General features: G+C 39.6%; 1 protein-coding gene across 6 annotated transcripts in view; it reads left to right on the forward strand.

Moving 5' to 3' along the window:
* camta2 (calmodulin binding transcription activator 2) overlaps positions 1-25,467 on the forward strand; it is a 284,292-nt gene that overhangs the window by 152,845 nt on the left and 105,980 nt on the right. For all 6 annotated transcript variants that reach the window (XM_028798155.2, XM_051924050.1, XM_051924051.1 and 3 more), the window contains exon 9: positions 4,840-6,920. In XM_028798155.2, the coding sequence (XP_028653988.1) occupies positions 4,840-6,920 (2,081 nt within the window). The remainder of the gene's footprint in view (positions 1-4,839; positions 6,921-25,467) is intronic.

Consider the following 25,467-nt stretch of genomic DNA (forward strand, 5'->3'; position numbering starts at 1 on the left):
GCACACAGCTGAAACAGCTTGACTGCACTGAGCATTATATAGCCCCACAAACAGAACCTGCAAAACGCATGACATGAGGAGAACACCATATTCAAATAGAGAGACAATAAAATCCATGCAAATTAACCATTATTTTTCCTTCCCCTGCAGAAGGTCTAAATAATATTATTCTTCAGGTTTTTGTACTTTGTGATGATGTGTTGAATGCTTTTGAAGTGATTGTGGTTACTCAAAACAACCTGAGCACTTACTGATAGGCTGGGGCCAAATACTTGCAGTGTTTACAATAGGGAATATCACATAGACACGAAGTGGAGCCAAGAACCTGATTGACAGCAAACTCTCTAGATCCATACTATCTGTTCCAAAGCTTTCTATGGAATACTGTCTAGAAGCTGGGCAATCCATGGTGCAGGTGCTTTAAAAAGTGTGGCAATTACCTGACAGTCTGGCATTTCCAGCATCAGGAGCAGAGCAGCCTGTTTGAGGAGAACCTTCTGGGTCCAGCACCTGGAGGAAGTTAAATGAGATTGTGAGCAGGTTTATGTACAGGAGAGAGGATCGCAATGAGTTGCCGTGAGGTTGGCAGTTGCAAGATGCAGAATTACTCACAGTCATTCCAATTTCGGGTGCAGAAGGGAACAAGGTGAGGTGAACACAACTGGTTCTGGTGTTTCTGTTTGCAAAGGCACACTGTGGTTTAACAGTTTGCCTGTCATGTTAAAAACTAAAACAATAAATACTCCGGTTTAGGGATGTTACAAGCACTGATGGTTCGGTGCCAAATTGATATAACAGTACCAGTGGACATATTACTTCAGAAGTTAAAATAATACATGATAAAAGTGTGAGTAAAAACGACACATGAAAACGGCTCTCAGTGCTACTGCACTGCATTAACTTATTTAGGGGAAGAAAAGCAAAAGTCATGTCTGGAAATGTTTTGTGTTTGAGACAGGAGAATTTCAATGCATTATTGCAGGAATCAGGCTTATTAAAAAAAGGCAAAACAGACACACATAGGCTTTCGCGATTGCCTCTTTTATCCCATTATAAAACATTAGAACAATCTAGACGAGAACAAGCCACTCAGCCCAACAAAGCAAGCCAGTCCTATCAAATTAGTTCTTCTAAAATAACATCAAGTCAAGTTTTGAATGTCCCTAATGTTCTACTGTCTACCACAGTACTTGGTAACTTATTCCATGTGTCTGCGATTCTCTGTGTAAAGAACAAAATCCTAATGTTTGTGTAAAATTTGCCCTTAATAAGTTTCAGATGTGTACCTGTGTTCTTGGTAAACTCATTTCAAAATAAGTCTTTATCCACTGGACTAATTCCCTTAATCATTTTAAACACTTCAATTATGTCTCCTCTTAACCTTCTTTTGCTTAAAAAGACTCAACTTTTAGTCTTTCTTCATAATTCATCTCCTGTAGCCCTGGAATTAGCCTTGTTGCTCTTCTCTGGACTTCTTGTAGCCTGTAGACCAAAACTGTGCGCAGTCCTCCAGATGAGGCCTCACCACTGTGTTATAAAGCTTGATTATAACCTCTTTGGACTTGTACTCTACACATCATGGTATATAACCTAACATTCTGTTATCCTTTGTAATGTCTTCTCAACACTGTCTGGAAGCTGGCAGTGTCAAGTCCACTATGACTCCTAAATCCTTCTCATAAGGTGTACTTTTGATTTTCAGACCTCCCATTGTGTACTCAAGCCTAACATTTTTACTTCCTCGTGTAATGCTTTACATTTACTGTACCTGCATTAAATTTCATCTGCCACAAATCTGCCCAAGCCTGTATGCTGTCCAAGTCCCTCTGTAATGATTCAAGGATTCAAGGTTATCTTCCTGTCCACCTAGCTTGGCATTACCTGCAAACTTAACCAGATTTTTACTTATATTCCTAATCAAATAATTTATATATATTAAAAATAGAAGCGGCATTCACACTGACACCTGTGGAACACCACTCTTAATGTCAGACAATTCTGATGGGGTACCTTGAACCATAACCTGCTGCTTCCTTTGTCTGAGCCAAATTTGTACCCATCTACAAACAACATCTCTCATGTAGAAATGTATCAAATACTTTCTGAAAGTCAAAATGAATAATGTCCTGTGCTCCACTTGGTCATGTCCTTTTGTTGCTTTCTCATAGAATTCTAGCACAGTGGTAAAACATGACTTCCTTCTTCTGAACCCATGCTGACTGTTCAATAAACCTCCTGTTCTTGACGTGTTGCTTAATGTTTTCCTTAATAATACCTTCCATTAATTTACACATCAAACACATTAATTTCACACTAAAAGCACAATTGTTTCATTATAATACACCTTTATTTGAAAATTAATAGTGTCAGATTCAGGGGAGTGTGAACGTGACTAAAAGAATAAAACTGAATAAAAAAAACTAACTTTTGCAAGTACCAAAATTTTACACAGGCTGTAAAGACTCTTAACTTATGTGAGATTTTTTTTTTACTTTTAGACTTCAGTCTTCACACATTACACACTTCACATCAACATTTTGTTGTTATAACATATGAAAAAAAAAATTGTTTTAGTAATGTATTCAACATTTCTTACCTCACAAGAAATATCATCCTACATTTACACAGATCATTGTAGACACGGAACACACATGAAATGTATGTATTTCAAGTAACGATATAGTATTTTCCTATACAATTCCAGACACCTCACTCCCATATAAACTATCTTATCTATAAACAGATTTCAGCTGTGAGTATTTTGTGTCTGACTTCAGCTGCCTCGGTGGGGGATGGGATAGCAGGCTGCCTGCCTATATCCGATTGATGCATTTGCAAAACAAAGGCGCTATCAATCCGCAATTAATGCAGTGATGAGGAGGTGCGAGTAAAATTAAGGTGGCCCAGCATTATGAATATTTTCACAAGCTTAACCCCTTAACCACCCTCTGCCAGATATATCCGGCACATTTGCCTGTGGTTATGTGAATGCCTGGCGCGTAGTATAACTGACAGTTTGGCGTGGGTATTATTACTACATTGTATTTCGACAACTCTGCGGTTGTATTGGCCGCTCATGTGATGTGATTCGAAAGTGAAAGCTGTTAATATGGCGAAACGTAAACTGACTTCAAGTGAGGTTTTGCAGGCGATTTTGGACAATAATTCTGATCATGATTGTAGCAGTTCTGAAGAAGATTTTAGCGACAATGATGATCAGCAACGTGCGCTGCATGATACTGTGAATGACGACGCATCGGATGATGGCGATGAGTGGGTGTATCCCCAGCATCTCAACTGGACTGCTGCCCGTTATCTGAGCCAGAAAAGAAAGATCCAAACCGTGACCGCTTGTTCAAGCTACGTCCTTTGATTGACCATTTATTTGAAACATTTCAGCAGGTATTTCAGCAAGTAAATACTGCTTGAATAAATGTAAAGTAAAAAAACGAAAATTGTTCAGATTTCTCCTGGCATAGGGAATATTTAGGGAGTTGGCGGTTAAAGGAATCTAGTGTTAATGAGCTCTTACTCTGTTGCCCTCTTAACTGCTCAACTTTCCTGACTGCTAAGTCAGGAATGGTACATTGGTGAATATAATTCTTTCTCTCAGTTACAGTTCATTGACTACAAATAACATCAGTCCATTGTATATATATACTAGAGAAAGAGCCTGTTTCGACAACATAAGATGAAACGGGCACGAGTGGAATAGTAATAAGTATAAGCACCACAAACCTGATATAGGTGTATTGAATGAATGCGTAATTAGGCCTCGAGCTGTAGTCGAAATTGCCTTTCAGGCCTCTAGAGCTTTAATCGAAGTCGCCTTTCTCTTTAAATTTTTGCGGCCGTAAATCCGCCGCCTGCCACGATGTTGGGGTTGGATGTCGGTCGAAGTCGCCTTTCTCTTTGAATTTACGCGGCCATAAATCTGCCGCAATGTCGGCCTCGTAAGGTTTTTCGGCCAGCTGCGGAGAAGGCGACTGTGCATTCGGCTTCGGACGTGCGCAGAAGGCGACTGCGCATTCGGCTTCAGACAGACGTGAGTGAGTGAGTGAGTGAGTGAGTGAGTGAGTGAGTGAGTGAGTGAGTGAGTAGGCTGGCGAATTATATATAAGATGTGATTTTTTTCTATCGCTATTGCATAGACTAATGCAAGTTCAGACTTGTTAAATGAGAAAAAAAATGTAAATCTAGCAACTATTAAAGATGATTAAAGAATAAAAATAGATTTTTTATCTTTGTGCATTTGGAGGTTACATGAAATAATTGTTTTTCAGCAACTATGTTACTAAATGTCAAATTGTAGTTATGGAATACAGTAGGTGATTAGGTTATTGGGATTTATACCCTTTTATATATTTATATATATATATATATATATATATATATATATATATATATATATATATATATATATATATATATATATATATCTATATCGAGTGTCCATCTTGTGAATTCCTGTTGCCTACAACTGAAATTTTACTGAACAGTCTTTCCTTTCATAAGACTTCTATTAGTACAGATTTCAAACTGAATGTATAAAGTTTTTATGCAAACTAATCATAATCTACTTTTTTTTTTTTTAAAGGTTCCCTAGAATGTTTAGCTTTCTATATGGCAAAACTAAAATAATTATTTTCATGACTAACATTTAGTGATAGTGAGAATAAAGGCCCACATTTTTTGGTAAACTACAAAAAAGAGAAAACAACTGACTTACCGTTTTTGGAACTAATTTGATCCGGTAAATGCAAAAAACATGCCTTACATGAATAGTAAAGGTAAAAGTCAAGTTTTAATATTTGTTTTATCTTCTGTCTGTTGCTGCAGGAACAACCAGTAATATTCCACACAAATGCAACAGCACAAAGCATCGTATCATTTCTCCGAAAGTAGAGGTGCGCTCATGCCCCTATCCAGCCTTAACTGAAGTACAGAACTTGTCTGCATCAGAGCCTAAACTAGACTCTGAGCAGGACAATAGAACCAGTGGAAACGGCATAGGAAGAGGAATGGAAAGAAAAGAATCAAACCAGACAATGTCACAAGGGGAAAAGGGGAAACTGGAAGTACAGGTCAGCCCAGTAGAAGCATCTCCTTTTTCGTCTAGCCAGTCATCTGCCTCTTCTGATGGTCTAGACTCTAATCAGACTTCTCCAGCAGGTGCCCTGAGCAGTACTTACTATGGAGACCAGCTTGTCTCAGGAGTTGCCAGTTTGCCTGTGGCCACAGTGACTTGTAGTTTGCCTCAGAATGCTGTTATAGTAATGACCACTGGACTGACAACAGCAGCAGACAAGGCTACAGTTGCACTAACCCCTAGTCAGCAACTAATAGCAACTGAAACTGATACTACATTGCCAAGCATCAGTGCCCACCACCATTCTGGTATCCAGCTGACTTCACACAGCGATGTATCCCTGGTCCCCAGTGCCAATGATTCAGTTGGTCTGGCATTGGTTCCTGGTTCTGATGGGGGATTGATGCTTTCAGAATCTTTAGATGCCAGCATGGACACAACAGAGACCAGTCACACTCTCTCTGTAACTGCAGACTTTGATCCAGATTCATTTCTTAATAGCCCTAAACAAGGGCAGACATATGGTGGTGCTGCTAACCAGGACTCGCTTTCTGTGAGTTTTAGTTCACCTTCATCCATCTGTTCATCTGAAACAGGAAATGGGGAAAATGAAAAGGTTATTCAACCTTCTTCATGTCCAGAAGTGACTAGTGCAGCCTCTCATATTTCATTGGTATCCTCAACAGCTTCAGTCAATACCCTTCCAATTTCCCTTCTCCCTGCAACTACAGCTCAAACATTTTCTCACACTCTTGGAGTAGGGCCAACAGTTGCAAGCTTGGTGGGGTCCTCAAGTGCTCTTCCTGACAAGATGGACTGCAGCAACACAAATTCAGATAACTGTGGCCAAAATATTCCAGTTTCTTCAGCCTTTCAGCAGAACCAAGGAAACTGCTTCTTTATTCAAGATAATACGTGTGATGAGAAAATGAGTTCCTCTCGGTCAAGAAAAAGAAACTCCACTACGAGCAAAATTAAAGTAAAAACTGAATCTCGAGTTCAAAATGTAGGAGCTATGAAGGAGGAGAAGTTGTCCCCAGGACAGAAGCCTTTGTCTGTCTGTGATATTATAAACCCTGAAGTAGAAACTCCAATGGACACCAACATAGACCTAGGGAAGCATCAAGTGGAGGATTTGCCTGCAGAGGAAGCAATAGTACAGGTTAAAGTTGAAGGACTGGAAGTGGTTGTGGAATCTGGAACAAGCAATCAAGTAACAGAGATTACAGATATACAAAGTGGCAACATGTCAGATTTGTACACAATCATACAAAAGAACTTGGGTCCTACAGTGCAGCCTTTGACATCTAGTGGAACTGATGTGGGTTTGGGGCTTAATCTTATGGAACACTTGGAAATTTCATTTGACAGTCAACTCCCTGACCTCATTTCCGAGTTTATTGCTGAGGATGAAGGTGGGAATGGGACTGGAAGTGCCTTCCAGTTTTCTTCATGCACTTCTGCTCCCTCTGTTCCAGTAGGCCAGCTACAGATTGTTCAGGTGTCGGCTAGCTCTCATCCACAGTCCTTTCACATTTCTCCAACATCTTGCACAACTTCAACGGCACCCCTTACTTTTCCAGAGTCAATTCCTCAGTCAGTAGCAGCATGTGTTACAACAGCTAGTTTCACTAAGGTGGTCCCAAGCCTGGCTCCTGTAAGCCATTTTATCAACCATATCCATCCTCAGCACCTGCAACAGATTTCCTCCTCTTCATTTCACCCCTACTCTGAGCTGACAACTGTGGCATCAGCATCTTCAGCTTCCAGAATGGAGGCACAACAGTTGGTGAACATTACTGACTTCTCTCCGGAGTGGTCCTACCCAGAGGTAAGCAAGTCCATGGATTTATTCCATTGAACAAAAACTGTAACCTCTACCCAAAAGAAATGAACAGAGAGCTATTGCATCAAGACTCAAAATGCCATGTCAGTTAATTTTAGACTTGTTAGGATTTTTTTTGCAGTGATTTCAGTAAAGTGCTTCAGTGCTTTGATTCTATGATCTTTTCTTCTAACTATAAATAGAACATATGGCATCTAAAGTTCTTTTGAGTTTCATTACTTCACATGCACAATCATATGTAACAGGAAAACATTACAAGTGATTGCAGTAAAGAATTCATATGTGGTACTTCTGTAGCTATACTAAACATCTCCAAAAGTGTAATGGTACTCTTGATATTCATTTGTTTAATTATTTACTGGCAAGATTTCTCTTCTTAGTAGCTATCAAAATTTAAATTGGAGTGAATTCTCCTTCAGTAAAAGTGAAGTTAAATTTTTTTTCCTCCTTGTTTACCGGATTTAGGCTGGATTTATGTCTTTATATCTGCTTTGACCCAGCTGTAGCTTTATTGTAAACAAAGAAGAACACATAAGAAAAAACGTAAGCAATTATAGTCTTTCAGAAAACTAGATCTGTCCTTAAAATAAAAAAAGTGTGCTGAACATTTTTATGATAGCTTCATAAAGGCACATAAAGTCACCATTGCAAGGCCTATTATATGATTGTATAGAGAGAATGATCTCTTAGTTTAGCTCCTTGCCCTAGCCGTCGTTGACCCTGAGATATTTTTTTTTCTCATATAAACTTTACCTTCTTGCCTCCCATCATTGACCTTTTGACTCATCCCTACTTTTAACTGTATATTTAATTAGTATTGTACTGTGCAACAACTTAATTTTTTTTATCCTGGTGTTACAATTGGACAACATTTGGAATCATTTAAAGAATAAAAGATGCCCATCTTTGGCTACAGGAACACCAGGCTAAAATTTCCATTAACATCCCCTCATGTTTATGCAACCCTTAGCCCAGTGTAACCTTTCAATGATTGGATCTCCAGGGTAGCCTTTGTACTGCCTACTACTTTAAAGTAATAAAAGCGTGCTCTGCCCACTTAGAACTGTGTCCCTTCTGCCACAACAAGATGGTGCCTATTCACTCTTTCTCCCTTCTTTCCACTAACAAGCTATCCATGGCCTTTCTCTCAACTGCCATGCTGCCATTTCACCTTCTGGATCTCCAGCTTTTAAGGACCTGGGAAGAATTTCAGATTCTTTACCATAAGATTTCCTTTCCTCTAAGTGTGCTCTGATAGCTCTCTGACCGTTTGTTACAGGCAGTATGAAGGGACAATGGACATCTCTGCCGTATTCTTTCTCCAACCCCAGACCAGGCATTTTCTGTTTCTGATGTAATTGCACAGTCTAACTGAATATATAATCGAGACCTCCTTGTGCTGCAGCAGGGGCCTTATCTTTAATCTATACAGTGGAACCCCAGGTTACGAGTTTAATCCGTTCCAGAACCGAGGTCGTAACCCGATCTGCTCGTAAACCGAACAAATTTTCCCCCATTTAAAATAATGGAAATGAGATTAATCCGTTCCAGCCCTCCCAAAAAGTCCCCAAAATATCATAAATGATGGAAAAAAAACATGTTTTTAAATAAGAAACAAACATCAAAATACTGTATTAGTAAATATAGTTAAATAAAAGATAAACCAACTTAAGAAAATGTAATCTTACCATGGCGGCAGATAACAGAGAGTTGCTGAGGAAGGAGGGAGGGAGGAGGGAGGGAGGGAGGACTGGCTGCATTTTCGGCACCTTCACATCAAAAAAAACTAAAATTGAACTTTCTTAACTGTACGTACGTACATGAATTGTAAAAAAATAAACTTTCTTAACTTTAAACTTAGCCTAACACTTAACATTACGTACGTATGATTTTTTTTTTTATGCTAATCATCTGTTTTTGCCTTTTTGGCTGCACTTTCGGCACCTTCACTTATAGCAGTTTCAGTTTTAGTACAAAGATACCTATGCAACGACGTTTGCTTTTGCCTGCTTTTTAAAAGCTTACGGAAGTGAGCCAAGCAGGTGTCATCATAATTTGCTGCAGAACGACTAGTTGCAACTTTTTCTGGATGTTTCTTTTCAATGAAACTTGTAACCTTCTCCCACATTCCCAGCACTTCTTTAATTTCACTTGTCGAAATTTTCTCTGTCTCGACTTCCTCCTCACTACCGCTGATCTCTTGCAGAGCCTCTGTACGTTGCATGTCCTGCAGCTCAAGCAACTCCTGTGTTGAGAGTTCCTCCTCATGTTCATCGACAAGCTCGTTGATATCACCCTCGTCAACCTGCAGACCCATCGACTTGCCGAGGGACACGATTTCATGCACTGGATCTACGTCGGGCACGTTGGTCTCGGTCTCGATCTCGGTATCAAGACCAAATCCTTCAAAGTCCCTCGCTGCAACCGCATCAGGCCATAACTTCTTCCATGCAGAATTCAGTGTTCTTCTGGTCACTTCTTTCCACGCCAGGTCAATCATGCGTAGGCATTGCACGATGTTGAAATGTTCTTTCCAAAACTCTCAGAGTGTTAGCTCCGTATTTTCTGTCACATCGAAGCATCGTTTGAACAGATGCTTCGTGTAGAGCTTTTTGAAATTGGAAATGACCTGCTGATCCATCGGTTGCAGGATTGAAGTCGTGTTGAGTGGGAGGTAGAGGACTTTTATGAATTGATATTCTTCCTGAATGTTGTCTTGGAGACCGGGCGGGTGGGCTGGAGCATTGTCGAGGACGAGTAACGCTTGCAGAGGCAGTTTGTTTTCTTGAAGATACTTCTTCACCGCAGGTCCAAAGCAGAGATTTACCCAGTCGATGAAGAACTGCCGCGTAACCCATGCCTTTGGATTGGCGCGCCACATCACTTGCAGTTTTTCTTTAAGAATCCTGTGAGTCTTAAAGGCTCGAGGATTCTCTGAATGATAGACTAGCAGTGGCTTCACTTTAAAGTCACCGCTAGCATTTTCACACAATGCAAGGGTGAGGCGGTCCTTCATCGGTTTATGTCCTGGCATCTTCGTCTCCTCTGCTGTGATGTACGTCCTGCGGGGCATTTTCTTCCAAAAAAGCCCCGTCTCGTCGCAATTAAAAACTTGCTGGGGGATGTAACATTCTGCCTCGATGAGCTGCGCGAAACGTGTGATGAACTCGCCAGCTGCCTTCTGGTCTGCACTTGCTGCCTCGCCATGTCTTACGACAGAGTGAATGCCTGATCGCTTCTTAAATCTGTCGAACCATCCATGACTAGCCTTGAATTCTGGTTCTACTACATCCGTAGATGTGGATGGTTCTTTCTGCTTCAGGTCATTGTAAATGATGCGAGCTTTCTCGCTTATGACTGTTTCAGTAAGTATATCTCCTGCCAACTCTTTCTCTTTTATCCACAATAACAGCAGGTTTTCCATTTGTTCGTGGATAGCCGACCTTTGCTGTGTAATTACGGTCATGCCTTTTGCTACTTTTACACTCTTTATGGTCTCCTTTTGCTTTAGTATTGTGCATATCGTGGACGTACTGCGGTCGTAAATTTTGGCAAGTTCCATCACACGCACACCTCTCTCATGCTTTTCTATAATTTCCTGCTTCAACTCGACTGACAGCATCCTTTTCTTCTTGCTGCTGTCCTTTCCACTTCCTACCTTCTTTGAAGACATAATGCCCAATATGTATGATATGGCTCTGGGTAGAAGGGGTAGAGGTTTCCGGGTAAGAAAGGCGAAGCGGAAACTAGCAGTGACGTTTCGGAGCTCGGCTCGTAAAACGGGCAAGCCTCGTACACCGGGCAGAAATTTTGCTCGGATCGCGGCTCGTAAACCGAATTACTCGTATACCGAGCTGCTTGTAAACCGGGGTTCCACTGTACTAATAAAAGGCAAAGCCCTCACTGACTGACTGACTGACTGACTGACTGACTGACTGACTGACTGACTCACTCACTCACTCACTCACTCACTCACTCACTCACTCACTAATTCTCCAACTTCCCGTGTAGGTGGAAGGCTGAAATTTGGCAGGCTCATTCCTTACAGCTTACTTACAAAAGTTAGGCAGGTTTCATTTCGAAATTCTATGCGTAATGGTCATAACTGGAACCTCTTTTTTGTCCATATACTGTAATGGCGGAGTCACGTATCGCGTCATCACGCCTCCTACGTAATCACGTGAACTGAAAACAAGGAAGAGATTTACAGCACGACTCAAATGCGGGAACGAAGGTAAATGACGTTAATTGTTGAGTGTCTTTTAATACTGTGTAAGCATACATATTAACACATGTGCAATTAAACGTGTGCATTTACAGGGTGATTTCTCAGGCTTAAAAGCTCGCCTTTTATTAAAAAGGTAAATGCAAACTGTTTTCGTTCTGAAGGGCACAAACCATGTTAGAATTCAGCCGTTAAACGCGCAAAAATGTTGGTACACCAGATAAATAAGCGCAACATATTATCAGTTGTATTGTATGCTTACAATACATATAGAAATGTGTTAATCATTAACTAATAGTATGGGATGGTGTTTTTCGACTCAGTTACAGATGCCGATGGAGACCAAAACTGCTTTGGAAAAATATGAACGCCTTGGGGCCGATCTGGAAGAAGGTAGCGCAGCTCCTTGATTTAAACGATTCCATGTCTTGGTGGGTTTGCGTAGCTTATTGTCAATATCTTTACACCTGTTTTTAAGACTTATTGACTGAAACGGGCTTTCACGAAAAAAGTTAGGGCTTTGCTACAGGATACACCCTCCACAAGTTAAGGAAGTAAAAATAAAGGTATATATTTCTGTTTTATTTAAACCTTTTAAGTTCGTATGCATAGCCCCATTTGGCTGTTTTAGTTTTTTTTTTTTTCTTTCTTCAGTAATTTTTAATCTCCTTAAAGAAAAACAACATATGCATTTTACTTTTTTTGTATCTCTTTAGTAATATTTTAGTGTAAAAGGATAACCAGTATTTAAACCTTTTATGTTACTTTATAAAGTTATTTTACACAATGTTGAAAAATTAATAAGAAAGCTACATATTTTGGCAGCTGCTGCTTTAATTTTCAATGAAATGAAAAAAGCTCTCCAAGAGAAAACCTCAATGAAGAAGAAGCAGTTTGCATTATCTAAAAAGGAGAAACCTCATTTATAAAGGTTTGCTGCAGATGACTTAACTGAAAATAAATGAATAGTTCCTATGTGTATAATACATATTTATCTATTTGACTTATACCTTTATTCCAGCAACTTGCAACATCTGAGGTACAATTTGTTACATTACTTTTGTTTTTTGCAGCACAGGCAGGTGAAGTGACTTCCTCAGGGTCACACAGTGGTTTCAGTACCAGGATTTGAACTGACAAGCTCCGGGTTTGCTGAAATATTACTGAAGAAAGAAAAAAAACGAAAGCGGGCAAATGGGGCTGTGCATACGAATGTCCATCCATCCATTATTTAACCCGCTATATCCTAAATACAGGAGCCAATCCCTGCCAACACAGGGCACAAGGCAGGAAACAAACCCCGGGCAAGGTGCCAGCCCACCGCAGGGCGCACACACCCACACACACCAGGGACAATTTAGAATCGCCAATGCACCTAACCTGCATGTCTTTGGACTGTGGAAGGAAACCGTAGTACCCGGAGGAAACCCAGACAGACACAGGGAGAACATTCAAACTCCACGCAGGCAAGCGAACCCGGGTCTCCTAACTGGCACCTTTCACTGCGTCACCATGCCGCCCGCATACAAACTTAAAAGGTTTAAATAAAACAGAAATATATACCTTTATTTTTACTTCCTTAACTTGTGGAGGGTGTATCCTGTAGCAAAGCCCTAACTTTTTTCATGAAAGCCCCTTTCAGTCAATAAGCCTTAAAAACAGGTGTAAAGCTAAACTTGCAGCACCGCTATTCAATTACACTTGCCTAACGCCTCTCCTAAGGGGAAATACTGTGGGATCTGGGCATCAGTCAAAGTACCAATCACAGGCCCGATTAGAAAGCAGGAAGCTGTGATTTGTCGTCTCCCTCCCATGTAACAATCACAGCCCGTATTACAACGCACTATGCATGTATGTGTATATGTATATGTGTGTGTATATATATGTTGATATGTGTGTATATATATATATATATATATATATATATATATATATATATGTGGATGTGGATATGTGTGTGTATATATATATATATATGTATATATATATGTGGATGTGGATATGTGTAATATATGTGTGTATATATATATATATATATATATATATGTATATGTAGATATGTGTATATATGTATATATACAGTGGTGTGAAAAACTATTTGCTCCCTTCCTGATTTCTTATTCTTTTGCATGTTTGTCACACAAAATGTTTCTGATCATCAAACACATTTAACCATTAGTCAAATATAACACAAGTAAACACAAAATGCAGTTTTTAAATGATGGTTTTTATTATTTAGGGAGAAAAAAAATCCAAACCTACATGGCCCTGTGTGAAAAAGTAATTGCCCCCTTGTTAAAAAATAACCTAACTGTGGTGTATCACACCTGAGTTCAATTTCCGTAGCCACCCCCCAGGCCTGATTACTGCCACACCTGTTTCAATCAAGAAATCACTTAAATAGGAGCTGCCTGACACAGAGAAGTAGACCAAAAGCACCTCAAAAGATAGACATCATGCCAAGATCCAAAGAAATTCAGGAACAAATGAGAACAGAAGTAATTGAGATCTATCAGTCTGGTAAAGGTTATAAAGCCATTTCTAAAGCTTTGGGACTCCAGCGAACCACAGTGAGAGCCATTATCCACAAATGGCAAAAACATGGAACAGTGGTGAACCTTCCCAGGAGTGGCCGGCCGACCAAAATTACCCCAAGAGCGCAGAGACGACTCATCCGAGAGGTCACAAAAGACCCCAGGACAACGTCTAAAGAACTGCAGGCCTCACTTGCCTCAATTAAGGTCAGTGTTCACGACTCCACCATAAGAAAGAGACTGGGCAAAAACGGCCTGCATGGCAGATTTCCAAGACGCAAACCACCGTTAAGCAAAAACAACATTAGGGCTCGTCTCAATTTTGCTAAGAAACATCTCAATGATTGCCAAGACTTTTGGGAAAATACCTTGTGGACTGATGAGACAAAAAGTTCAACTTTTTGGAAGGCAAATGTCCCGTTACATCTGGCGTAAAAGGAACACAGCATTTCAGAAAAAGAACATCATACCAACAGTAAAATATGGTGGTGGTAGTGTGATGGTCTGGGGTTGTTTTGCTGCTTCAGGACCTGGAAGGCTTGCTGTGATAGATGGAACCATGAATTCTACTGTCTACCAAAAAATCCTGAAGGAGAATGTCCGGCCATCTGTTCGTCAATTCAAGCTGAAGCGATCTTGGGTGCTGCAACAGGACAATGACCCAAAACACACCAGCAAATCCACCTCTGAATGGCTGAAGAAAAACAAAATGAAGACTTTGGAGTGGCCTAGTCAAAGTCCTGACCTGAATCCAATTGAGATGCTATGGCATGACCTTAAAAAGGCGGTTCATGCTAGAAAACCCTCAAATAAAGCTGAATTACAACAATTTTGCAAAGATGAGTGGGCCAAAATTCCTCCAGAGCGCTGTAATAGACTCATTGCAAGTTATCGCAAACGCTTGATTGCAGTTATTGCTGCTAAGGGTGGCCCAACCAGTTATTAGGTTCAGGGGGGCAATTACTTTTTCACACAGGGCCATGTAGGTTTGGATTTTTTTTCTCCCTAAATAATAAAAACCATCATTTAAAAACTGCATTTTGTGTTTACTTGTGTTATATTTGACTAATGGTTAAATGTGTTTGATGATCAGAAACATTTTGTGTGACAAACATGCAAAAGAATAAGAAATCAGGAAGGGGGCAAATAGTTTTTCACACCACTGTATGTTTACATAACCTCTTTAACACACTACTTCTCCGCTGCGAAGCGCGGGTATTTTGCTAGTAATAATAATAATAATGTTTTATTTATGTAGCGCCTTTCATACACTCAAGGACACTTTACAATTCAATAAACACATTAACAAGACAATAGAAATTACATACAAGAAAATGAATAATACACATTGAAGAGATGTGTTTTTAACAGGACTTTGAAATGAGTAATACATTTTTCCTTACAAAGGCTGAGAGGAAGAGCATTCCAAATTTTACGGGCTATCACACTGAAAGCTCTGCCACCCATAGTTGCTAACCTGTGTTTAGGTACAGTGAGTAAGTTAGCGTCTGATGATCTTAATGCCTCAGCAGGAATGTAAGGAAGCAGCAGCTCAGAAAGATAATGAGGGTCTAAACCATGAAGGGCTTTAAAGATGAGAAGAATAATTTTATATTTGATTGTTGAAAAGACTGGTAACCAATGCAAATCATAAAGGACAGGAGTGATGTGAGCAGATTTTTTAGTGTGTGTAAGTAGACGAGCTGCAGAATTCTGAATTTTTTTCCTGTGCTTTCTTGCATTTTTGTAGTTCTGCTGGATGTTTCTGTTTAAAGTGCTGAAAAAACCTGGATGTGCAGCCACTTCACTGCTATCATCTTTTTGTGAACTTTGCTTTATGTATATGTTTGTTCACCATCAGATCTTTCATATACACTCTAGTTCTATTTACCTAACTTAATGTTACAGCCTTTCTTTGAAACAAACTCATTCTAAGAGAAGCACAGCTTGTCATATTCTTTGCATTAGTATCTTTTAAGTTGTTCTGACTCTACATCCAGTGGTGTGAAAAACTATTTGCCCCCTTCCTGATTTCTTATTCTTTTGCATGTTTGTCACACAAAATGTTTCTGATCATCAAACACATTTAACCATTAGTCAAATATAACACAAGTAAACACAAAATGCAGTTTGTAAATGGTGGTTTTTATTATTTAGGGAGAAAAAAAAATCCAAACCTACATGGCCCTGTGTGAAAAAGTAATTGCCCCCTGAACCTAATAACTGGTTGGGCCACCCTTAGCAGCAATAACTGCAATCAAGCGTTTGCGATAACTTGCAATGAGTCTTTTACAGCGCTCTGGAGGAATGTTGGCCCACTCATCTTTGCAAAATTGTTGTAATTCAGCTTTATTTGAGGGTTTTCTAGCATGAACCGCCTTTTTAAGGTCATGCCATAGCATCTCAATTGGATTCAGGTCAGGACTTTGACTAGGCCACTCCAAAGTCTTCATTTTGTTTTTCTTCAGCCATTCAGAGGTGGATTTGCTGGTGTCTTTTGGGTCATTGTCCTGTTGCAGCACCCAAGATCGCTTCAGCTTGAGTTGACGAACAGATGGCCGGACATTCTCCTTCAGGATTTTTTTGGTAGACAGTAGAATTCATGGTTCCATCTATCTCAGCAAGCCTTCCAGGTCCTGAAGCAGCAAAACAACCCCAGACCATCACACTACCACCACCATATTTTACTGTTGGTATGATGTTCTTTTTCTGAAATGCTGTGTTCCTTTTACGCCAGATGTAACGGGACATTTGCCTTCCAAAAAGTTCAACTTTTGTCTCATCAGTCCACAAGGTATTTTCCCAAAAGTCTTGGCAATCATTGAGATGTTTCTTAGCAAAATTGAGACGAGCCCTAATGTTCTTTTTGCTTAACAGTGGTTTGCGTCTTGGACATCTGCCATGCAGGCCATTTTTGCCCAGTCTCTTTCTTATGGTGGAGTCGTGAACACTGACCTTAATTGAGGCAAGTGAGGCCTGCAGTTCTTTAGACGTTGTCCTGGGGTCTTTTGTGACCTCTCGGATGAGTCGTCTCTGCGCTCTTGGGGTAATTTTGGTCGGCCGGCCACTCCTGGGAAGGTTCACCACTGTTCCATGTTTTTGCCATTTGTGGATAATGGCTCTCACTGTGGTTCGCTGGAGTCCCAAAGCTTTAGAAATGGCTTTATAACCTTTACCAGACTGATAGATCTCAATTACTTCTGTTCTCATTTGTTCCTGAATTTCTTTGGCTCTTGGCATGATGTCTAGCTTTTGAGGTGCTTTTGGTCTACTTCTCTGTGTCAGGCAGCTCCTATTTAAATGATTTCTTGATTGAAACAGGTGTGGCAGTAATCAGGCCTGGGGGTGGCTACGGAAATTGAACTCAGGTGTGATACACCACAGTTAGGTTATTTTTTAACAAGGGGGCAATTACTTTTTCACACAGGGCCATGTAGGTTTGGATTTTTTTTCTCCCTAAATAATAAACACCATCATTTAAAAACTGCATTTTGTGTTTACTTGTGTTATATTTGACTAATGGTTAAATGTGTTTGATGATCAGAAACATTTTGTGTGACAAACATGCAAAAGAATAAGAAATCAGGAAGGGGGCAAATAGTTTTTCACACCACTGTACATGACTAGCTGATCAAAATTGGGTATTTGCTTGACTGTTTAACTGTACCATTGGTAATTAAGAAAAAGTGATTTTCATGTTTGAATATCGTTTTCAAACATTAATTTGAATTTAAAGAGTTCATCAAGAAAACCACCCATCCCTAACTGGGAGAAAGTGAGAACTGCTCACAGACAGTAACTCAGCTAGATTCACACATTCTTTCAGAATTGTAACCCAGAAAAGATGTAGCCTCGAAAGATAAAATCGAATAGGTCTTGTATTCTGCTATGTTTAATGGCTAAGTTCATTACCTAGTACTACTGGAGTATAGACTGATAACCAAGAACCAATATGATTGCTTTTATTAAAAAATATATATTTTTAACAGCAAAATGGATTTGACAATGTTACTTTGAAATCCAATTTAATGGGGTACAATGAATAAAACTTATGTTATGTCATGTTTACATGTAATTTTATTAACATTTAGGTGTTGTTCACACTTTTCATTTGTGTTATTTTATTAATTGCCTAACACAGGTAATCTGCATCACAACAGTAAAATCAGTTATATTCTATGGCTCCTGTTCGTAGTGAATTTTCAAAAAAAATGTGACAGGATGCAGTATTTTACACAGGAAGATGCACCAAAATGCACTATTATTAATGCATATCTGGCTGTTCGTTTATGGAAATGTATAATGTGGAAAGCACAACCTTTGCTGTTTCCTAACAACCAATATTTCCTGTGTCCTGATTTCTGCACACTCACGCTCAACACATCGTGGATGAATTTGCCCAATATTGTCACCGTTTCTGACACATGTTTTGGATTGCACACAACACATGTCTCATGGCTGTAAAGATAGTCTGTAAGTGGCAAAAAATGTCTTGTGTTTATTTGTGTGGTTATTTTTTAACTATAGAACTTTAAAAACAAAATAACTGGCAGATGCATGTGGATTTAGCATATAAAAAGACATTACGCTTTATGCATTAATGTTTATTGAAACATAAATCAGCACACCAGAAGCACATGGAAAACGCACCTTTGTTAATTTTTCTCTCTGCATGTACACAGATGTGAAACAGGACTTGGCTTACACAAATACAAATAGGTATTTCAAAAAATCAAATACATCCTAATTTCTTCCAAGCCAAATTATAATTCATGCAGAAACTTTAGCAGCTCCTCCTGCTCTAATGCTGTGCTTATGTTATATTCAGAGTTAAGCTTTACAGTGAAAAATGTGACATAAATGCCCTTCCAACTGAGTAGTTCACAATGGGATATGTGAGACAGCTTGTTACCTAATTTAGCAGTGTTGAGGCGTAACACTCCATCTCACTTCATTTTATTTTATAAGTGAAAAATGGTAGTTGGTGCAAAGAGAAATGTTACATATTGTATTTAGAGCACTGTGTTACTTTGTTTGTTTAGTTCACTTTTTATTTTCATAATAGCAAAGAGCTAATCTCAAATTGAGCAGAAAGTCAACAGAGACTTGGTGTTTCTCTCAAAACTTCATCATCACCAGTTCAACATCCATTTTCCGAGTTAACCAGTTGCCCTCCAACTCTCCATGATAATATACAGAGTATATCAGAAAGAAGTACCACATTCCAAATGTTTATTTTAAAAAAAAAGCTAAAAGATAAAATAAATTTCATTACAACACAAGAAAGGGTATACAAAATTGATTTTTTTCACTGTGTTTTAAAAATGATGTCTTCAAGGTGATGGCCATCATTAGCGATACACTCTTGAGACGATTTCTCAACACTTACATGACTCATTTGGCCATTTCGAAGGGAATAGCGGGAATTTCATCGCGAATAGTGTCCTTGAGGGCTTAAAGATTTTGAGGTCAGTGTGTGTATACCTTCAACTTGAAATAGTCCCACAAGAAGAAATCACATGGAGCGAGATCAGGCGAAACTGAAGGCCACCTGACATCGCCGTGCAGGGAGATCAGCTTCCCCAGAAAAGTCTCCCTCAAAACTTGCATGGTGTTCCCCATGCCATATGAGCTGTTGTTCCATCCTGTTGAAACCAGACACCCACCACATCAATTTCTTCCAGTTAGGGCCGCAAAAAGTTCTCTAGCAATGTAATGTTCTGAAGTGAAGGTGACCGTTGTTCCCCCCTCCTCAAAAGTAAGGGGCCTACAATGCAAAATTCTGCAACAGCGCATCAAACTATAACACGCTCACTGTGCAGGGGTCTTTGATGAAGTTCACAAGGGTTGGTTTCGGCCCAGTACAAACGTTTATTTATGCAACCATTCAAATGGAAATGTGCCTTATCGCTGCACATGACGATGGCATCTTGATGAATGGTTTGTAGAATGTTCATGCACAACTCACTATGGCTTTCCCAGTCTCTCTTAGTGAGTTCCTGCATTACCATCGTTTTGTATGGATGAAAATTAAGGTCCTCATGAAAAATCCTCCTCAAAGATGTACTGGAAATGCTTAAGGCTGAAGCATGTTTGCCTGCAGAATGTCTAGGAGACTGCAAAATTGATGCACAGCTTGGATGTTTTCTGTCATTCGTACAGTCTGAGGACGGCTTGGAGATTTTTTGTTCAATGTTGTAACCGTCCGTCTAAATTTAGCCACCCACTGAAGAATTGTTTTCCGATTTGGGACGTCGCAGTTAGGAGGAATGCTGAAGTGCGTTCGGAAGGCGTATTGCGTAGTGATGATGGATTTGTTGTTTTTGAAGAATACTTTGACAGCGAAAGCACGGTGTGCACTGGACCAAGGCATGTTGCCGAATGAAAACTACAAGGGATCACCTATCAAATGCCCCCCACCCTAACCACTCTACTACCTCTACCTTGTGCAATGACCTTGAGAAGTGTGGTACTTCATTTTGGCTCACCCTGTATAAACCTTTGAGATCAAATCTAATCTTTTTATTTGAACTGACACCATCTTCAACCATATCCTCTTTGACCTCTCTCTGGGCACACCTTTTCATTCAAGCATCCCCTTCCTCCATATGATCAAGCTCTATCTTGTCCTCACCAAGTGTTTCTCTTGAATCACCATTCATGTTTCCCTCACTCTGACTCTTTCCACAACCGTCTCATCATCGTAATCTCCTTTTTTCCATCTTTGCTTCATTTTCTGCTTTTATCTCCCATGTATCACAAGCGTAATGTATAATTCTCTTTACAGGTTTCGTTAACTTTACCCAACAATACAAGAGTTATTCCTTTAGAAAGGAGGATAGGTAACAGATCCTAGAATTTCTTTGACACACCACTCACCTTTGCTATCACTACTGTGCTCATACCTCCTTCTGTAGTTATCATATCACCTAAGCAGCAGAACTTCCCCACTTTCTCTAAAACAACTCCATTACTAATATTTAAATTTACATTTACTACATTAGCATTCTGCACCCCCTCAGACAGAAAGGTCAAATTTGCTGCCTACAGACCATTCTTCACCCCACCACATCTTTTATGCACCCAACTTCTGATGACCCATATACTGTATTGGATTGAGCCTCTTAAAACACCTTTGCCACCCATGCTGTATGACCATGTATCCACCTCTTACACACCTCCTGCGTCTTCACATCTGTCACTTTGGCCTTTTCTGTATTTACCTTGAGGCTTTTCATTTCTAAAAAAAGCTTTCATTTTAAGTAGCTTCTCTTTCAGTTTTGCTTCATATTTTGTTATTGACAAAAATTATTGGCATGTAAGAGCTACCATCCTTCACACTCTATTTACTACATCCATCAATGTCACAAAAAGCAGAAGACTTGGAATGGTTCTCTGATGCAGGCCCACCTGAAAAACTTTCGCTATCCAAACCTTCTGTCATGACCACAATCGTCTTTTCTTTTATTGAATGTGTTTTTTCTGTATTTGCTTCACAAAAAGTTTGAATCTTTGTTTATTTCGTAGGCATGAAACCAAACTGCATTTCACTACATTTTACTTTTTTTCTCTAGCTCTTTTAAGTACAGGGTGAGACAAAATTATGTTAACACGTGAATGGTGGAAACAATTTATTCACAAAACATACAGTACTTCATATGGTTCTATATATTTTACAGGAATGTCTCAACCTGTTCACCATCATGTTCAACACACAAAAACCAACGAACAACAGAACCATTTAAAGCCCAGACACACATTTCACAGGAAATAGATGATACCACAGTCCGTATTCTGTCCTTCAGGTCACTGATGTCATGAACTTTCATGTTGTATGCACACTCCTTCACCATACCCCATAACCAGAAATCACAGGGTGTCGAATCAGGAGAGTGTAGAGGCCATGGCAATGGTCCACCACGACCTATCCATCAACCTGGAAAGGTGTGGTTGAGATAAAAATAATCCATTAGTGTTAACATAATTTTGACTCACCCTGTATTTAGCCCCAGTACAGTACTACTTGTAACTTTTCTAACTAAAGATCTCCAACAACAACGAAATACTGGCATACACAATTTTCTCTTGGGATCACCCTCACATTTTTTCACTGTATCCTGATCAGTGTTTCTTACCAACAAATAGTCATGCTTCCTACACCTCCAGATTTATGTGTTACCTTTTTGTTTTTCTCCTTCGTATACATTGCATGTAACAAATTTAATTACACTCATCCAAAATTCATATGAACAAAACCAAGTTTGGAAAATGAAAAGTGGTAACTCTGAAAATTTCAGTAGCTTATAAATGCCTGAATCACGTGAGTTTCATTTTATTTGTTTGGCTCTTCCTCATTATATTTCCTTTTCAAAATGAACAAAATGCAGTCAATCACCACATTGTAGTTATAGATGGGTAGTGAATGAAGATCACTTCTTACACTATCTTTTCCAAAGGACAGCTCACAAACTGAACATGAATTATGGCTGTAGCTGTCTCAGTCATCTGGAAGAACATGCTTATGCACCTTGCTTTGCCAGCTGATCCTGCAGTTAATGTCACAATATGATATTCGCGGTAACACAAAGCTGAATGTTTGATTTAATTTTGAAAATTCAAATTACAAGAAATTTAGATATATTCAGGATTTAAGTCTGAATGTGACGGCTCTAGTGGAACAAAACTTGGCCGACACAAACATGAGGATCATACAGATAGATGAATCAATTGGTACATAATGTAAGTGTTATGTTTTTTGAGAAATTGTGAATATGCAGAAAAATCCACAAATATATCAATTTTATTTTAAGCAAGTAAATGAAAATTAATGCACATGTCAACAGGCAAAATTAAAAACAAAAATGCTGCACTATGTATTTTATCACATACTTATTCTTAGCAGTATTTAACCAAGTGTTTCTTGTTGTGGGAAGCAGCCCGGACACAGACAGACGGACATCGTTTACAGTCCAACACACGTTTATTTACAATTATAAAAGTGCACAACCCAGTGCCGCAGCACCAATCACCCCACAAGTCCAGGCCAACACTCACTGCCTTTCCTTTCTTCAGGCCGCCTCTTTCCTCTCCCAGACCTTGTCTTCTTCCACCCGACTCCAGTCCTGAATGAAGGGAGGCGGCCCCTTTTATTGTCACCCAGATGTGCTCCAGCAATCTTCCACCGACATGCCCCAGTGTGGCGGAAGTGCCGGCTGCATCCCCGGAAGCACTCCAGGTGTCCCTGCTTCTCTTCCCCCCAGCACTTCCTGGTGTGGCGCAAGTGCTGAGGTCCAGGGCTCTCCAGGCATTGGGGTGCCCCCTGGCCCCCACAGCAACCAGGGCGGTCACCCCCTCGTGGTCTGGAGGAGGCGTGATCCCTCCTCCGGTCCTCTTGGGTGTCCTGGCTGGGTACCACCCCCAGCACGCGTGCCACACTGTATATGGTGTGGATACACTGCTGCTAAACATGGCTATAAATAGTAGTATTATATATTAAAATATATATTATACTGTGCTATAGTATACATATGATTCATTATGATAGAATATGGAATAGAATGCCTGCTAATTATTCAGTACACTATAGCATTTATCCTTAAGCTATGTTAGTTAATATAAACATCTGTGACATATGACCCCTCAGTCTGTTTGGCTATGGGTTTGTGCAGTGTTCAGATGGCTAGAATTTCTGTAAACAAGTCCTGGCTGCATGTACTACATATGCACGTTGACTGAAGTTAAGGTCTGCCTTCACTTGTCACCTAATGTAATTTTATCGCTGGGCTAGTGCTTAAGGAATCTGATGCAGAATTAAAATATTTTCAGTCTTCCGTTTTTGTTGTTTTTTTCCCATTTGATGCATTTTAGCCTACTACCCCCTGCTTTGGATAGTCTTTACTACAGGACATGCCAGAAGCTCTACTTGGATAAGTAAGAACCTCTGCATTGCTAAAAAGTGCTAAAACATGTTGCTAATGTTGAAAAAGACTGAATATTGAAAAATATATGCTATATGTATGTAGCATGTGTTATATATGTATGTATGTATGTATGTATATGTACTTGGAACCTCGGGTCACGAACGTCTCAGACCACGTACAAATTGGGTTACGACCAAAAAGTTGGCCAAACTTTGGCATCTGTTCATGACCACACACTCGGGTGACAAACAAGCCACTTTCCCTTCCAGTTCGTACGCGCTGATGATTTCCGCATGTGTTCAGTCTCTCCCTGTGCATTCCCTGTGCAGCGAGAGAGAGAGAACGCGAGAGTGATAGAGAGAGCAAGAGAGAGAGTGCGAGCAAGCGTGAGAGAGAGAGAGCACAAGCAAGAGAGCCCAAGCAGAAGAAGTAAACATTTAGTTTACTATTACACTGTGCATTCTATGGTATAATTAACAATTTTTGTGCTTAAAAATCTTTAAAAACATATATATTTACACACAGTTTGTACGGTCCGGAACGGATTAATTGTATTTACATACAATCCTGTGGGGGAAATTACTTCGCGTCACGACCAAATCAGGTTGCGACCAGAGTTTTGGAACGAATTACGGTCGTGACCCGAGGTTCCACTGTATATATTTTAAGGCTGGGCGATATTTTAAAAATTATCGACATATTTTCATACGACATACAGGATGAGACAATATCGTTTATATCGTGTTTATGTTGCGTTAAAGTTATTTTCGTACAGCCGCCTGTTTGTCTTTTGCACAACTTCACCCTGCCCCTCCTCTTTCCCTCTCTGAACACAACTCACCCCTCCCCCGCCACTTCACTTGCTAAATCCTTCCCAGCCTCCTGCCCTGAAACAAACCACGTTACAAAACTTGTATACCCATGCTGTGCCTTATGAGAGAAAAAGTGAGAAGTGGGGCAACATTATTAAAGCAGTGGCTTATCATATCGCTGATTTTTTTTTCCCCTTTTCTCCCAAGGCTGAATATTTTTCCAAAAAACTCAGTTTGCTGAAAAGCACACAAAGCAATAGTTTCTCACATAAATCAACATAAAACATTTGTTGCTGCATGCAGTGTGCTGCCGCTGCGTGTTAGAGATGAAGGCATTGCCCTGCTACAATCCTCACAGTTCAAGTCTATGCTGAAGTGTTTATCTGGCAGTGTGTCTGTAAGGAATTATATACGTAATGCAATATCGTGATTTGAAATACATACATTACATGTGTGTTACCCATCTATAACAACCTGTGTAAATACAGAATGACAGAGGAAATGTGAGACAATGCTGAACACACATTCATTTTCAACCTGTTATCACAGTGGTAATGTTGCTCCATCATGGATCTATGCATAAGGCACAGTGGGTAAGCACCTGTTTAGCAACAGCGAGGCATTAGATTCAAATCCCATGTCTTCTCTGTTTAGCGCTTTGAGTAGTGAGCTATTATTATAATTGTCATATAACAAAAACATACATTGGATGCAATTCTGTAGTGTCCTGTGTAAATTTATGGTAACAAGGTTACTTTTCCTCACACAGACATTCATATCAGCATGTCATTTGAACAATTTTTTTTATTCAGTTTTATTCTTGGTTTCTTGAATAAAACTGAAATTGAATGTTTTTTATTCAGTTTTATTCATGAATAAAACTTAATTTGAATGATTTTTTTATTCAGTTTTATTCTTGGATTCTTGAATAAAAAAATGTTCAAATAACATGTTGATGTGAATGTCCGTTCACTGGGTCATGGTATGAAAAAAGCAAGACTTGAACAGACATGCCTGTCTTCTGTTTGCATTGTACAAATC

The sequence above is a fragment of the Erpetoichthys calabaricus genome, chromosome 3 (genome assembly GCF_900747795.2).
Source record: "Erpetoichthys calabaricus chromosome 3, fErpCal1.3, whole genome shotgun sequence".
Lineage (NCBI taxonomy): Eukaryota > Metazoa > Chordata > Cladistia > Polypteriformes > Polypteridae > Erpetoichthys > Erpetoichthys calabaricus.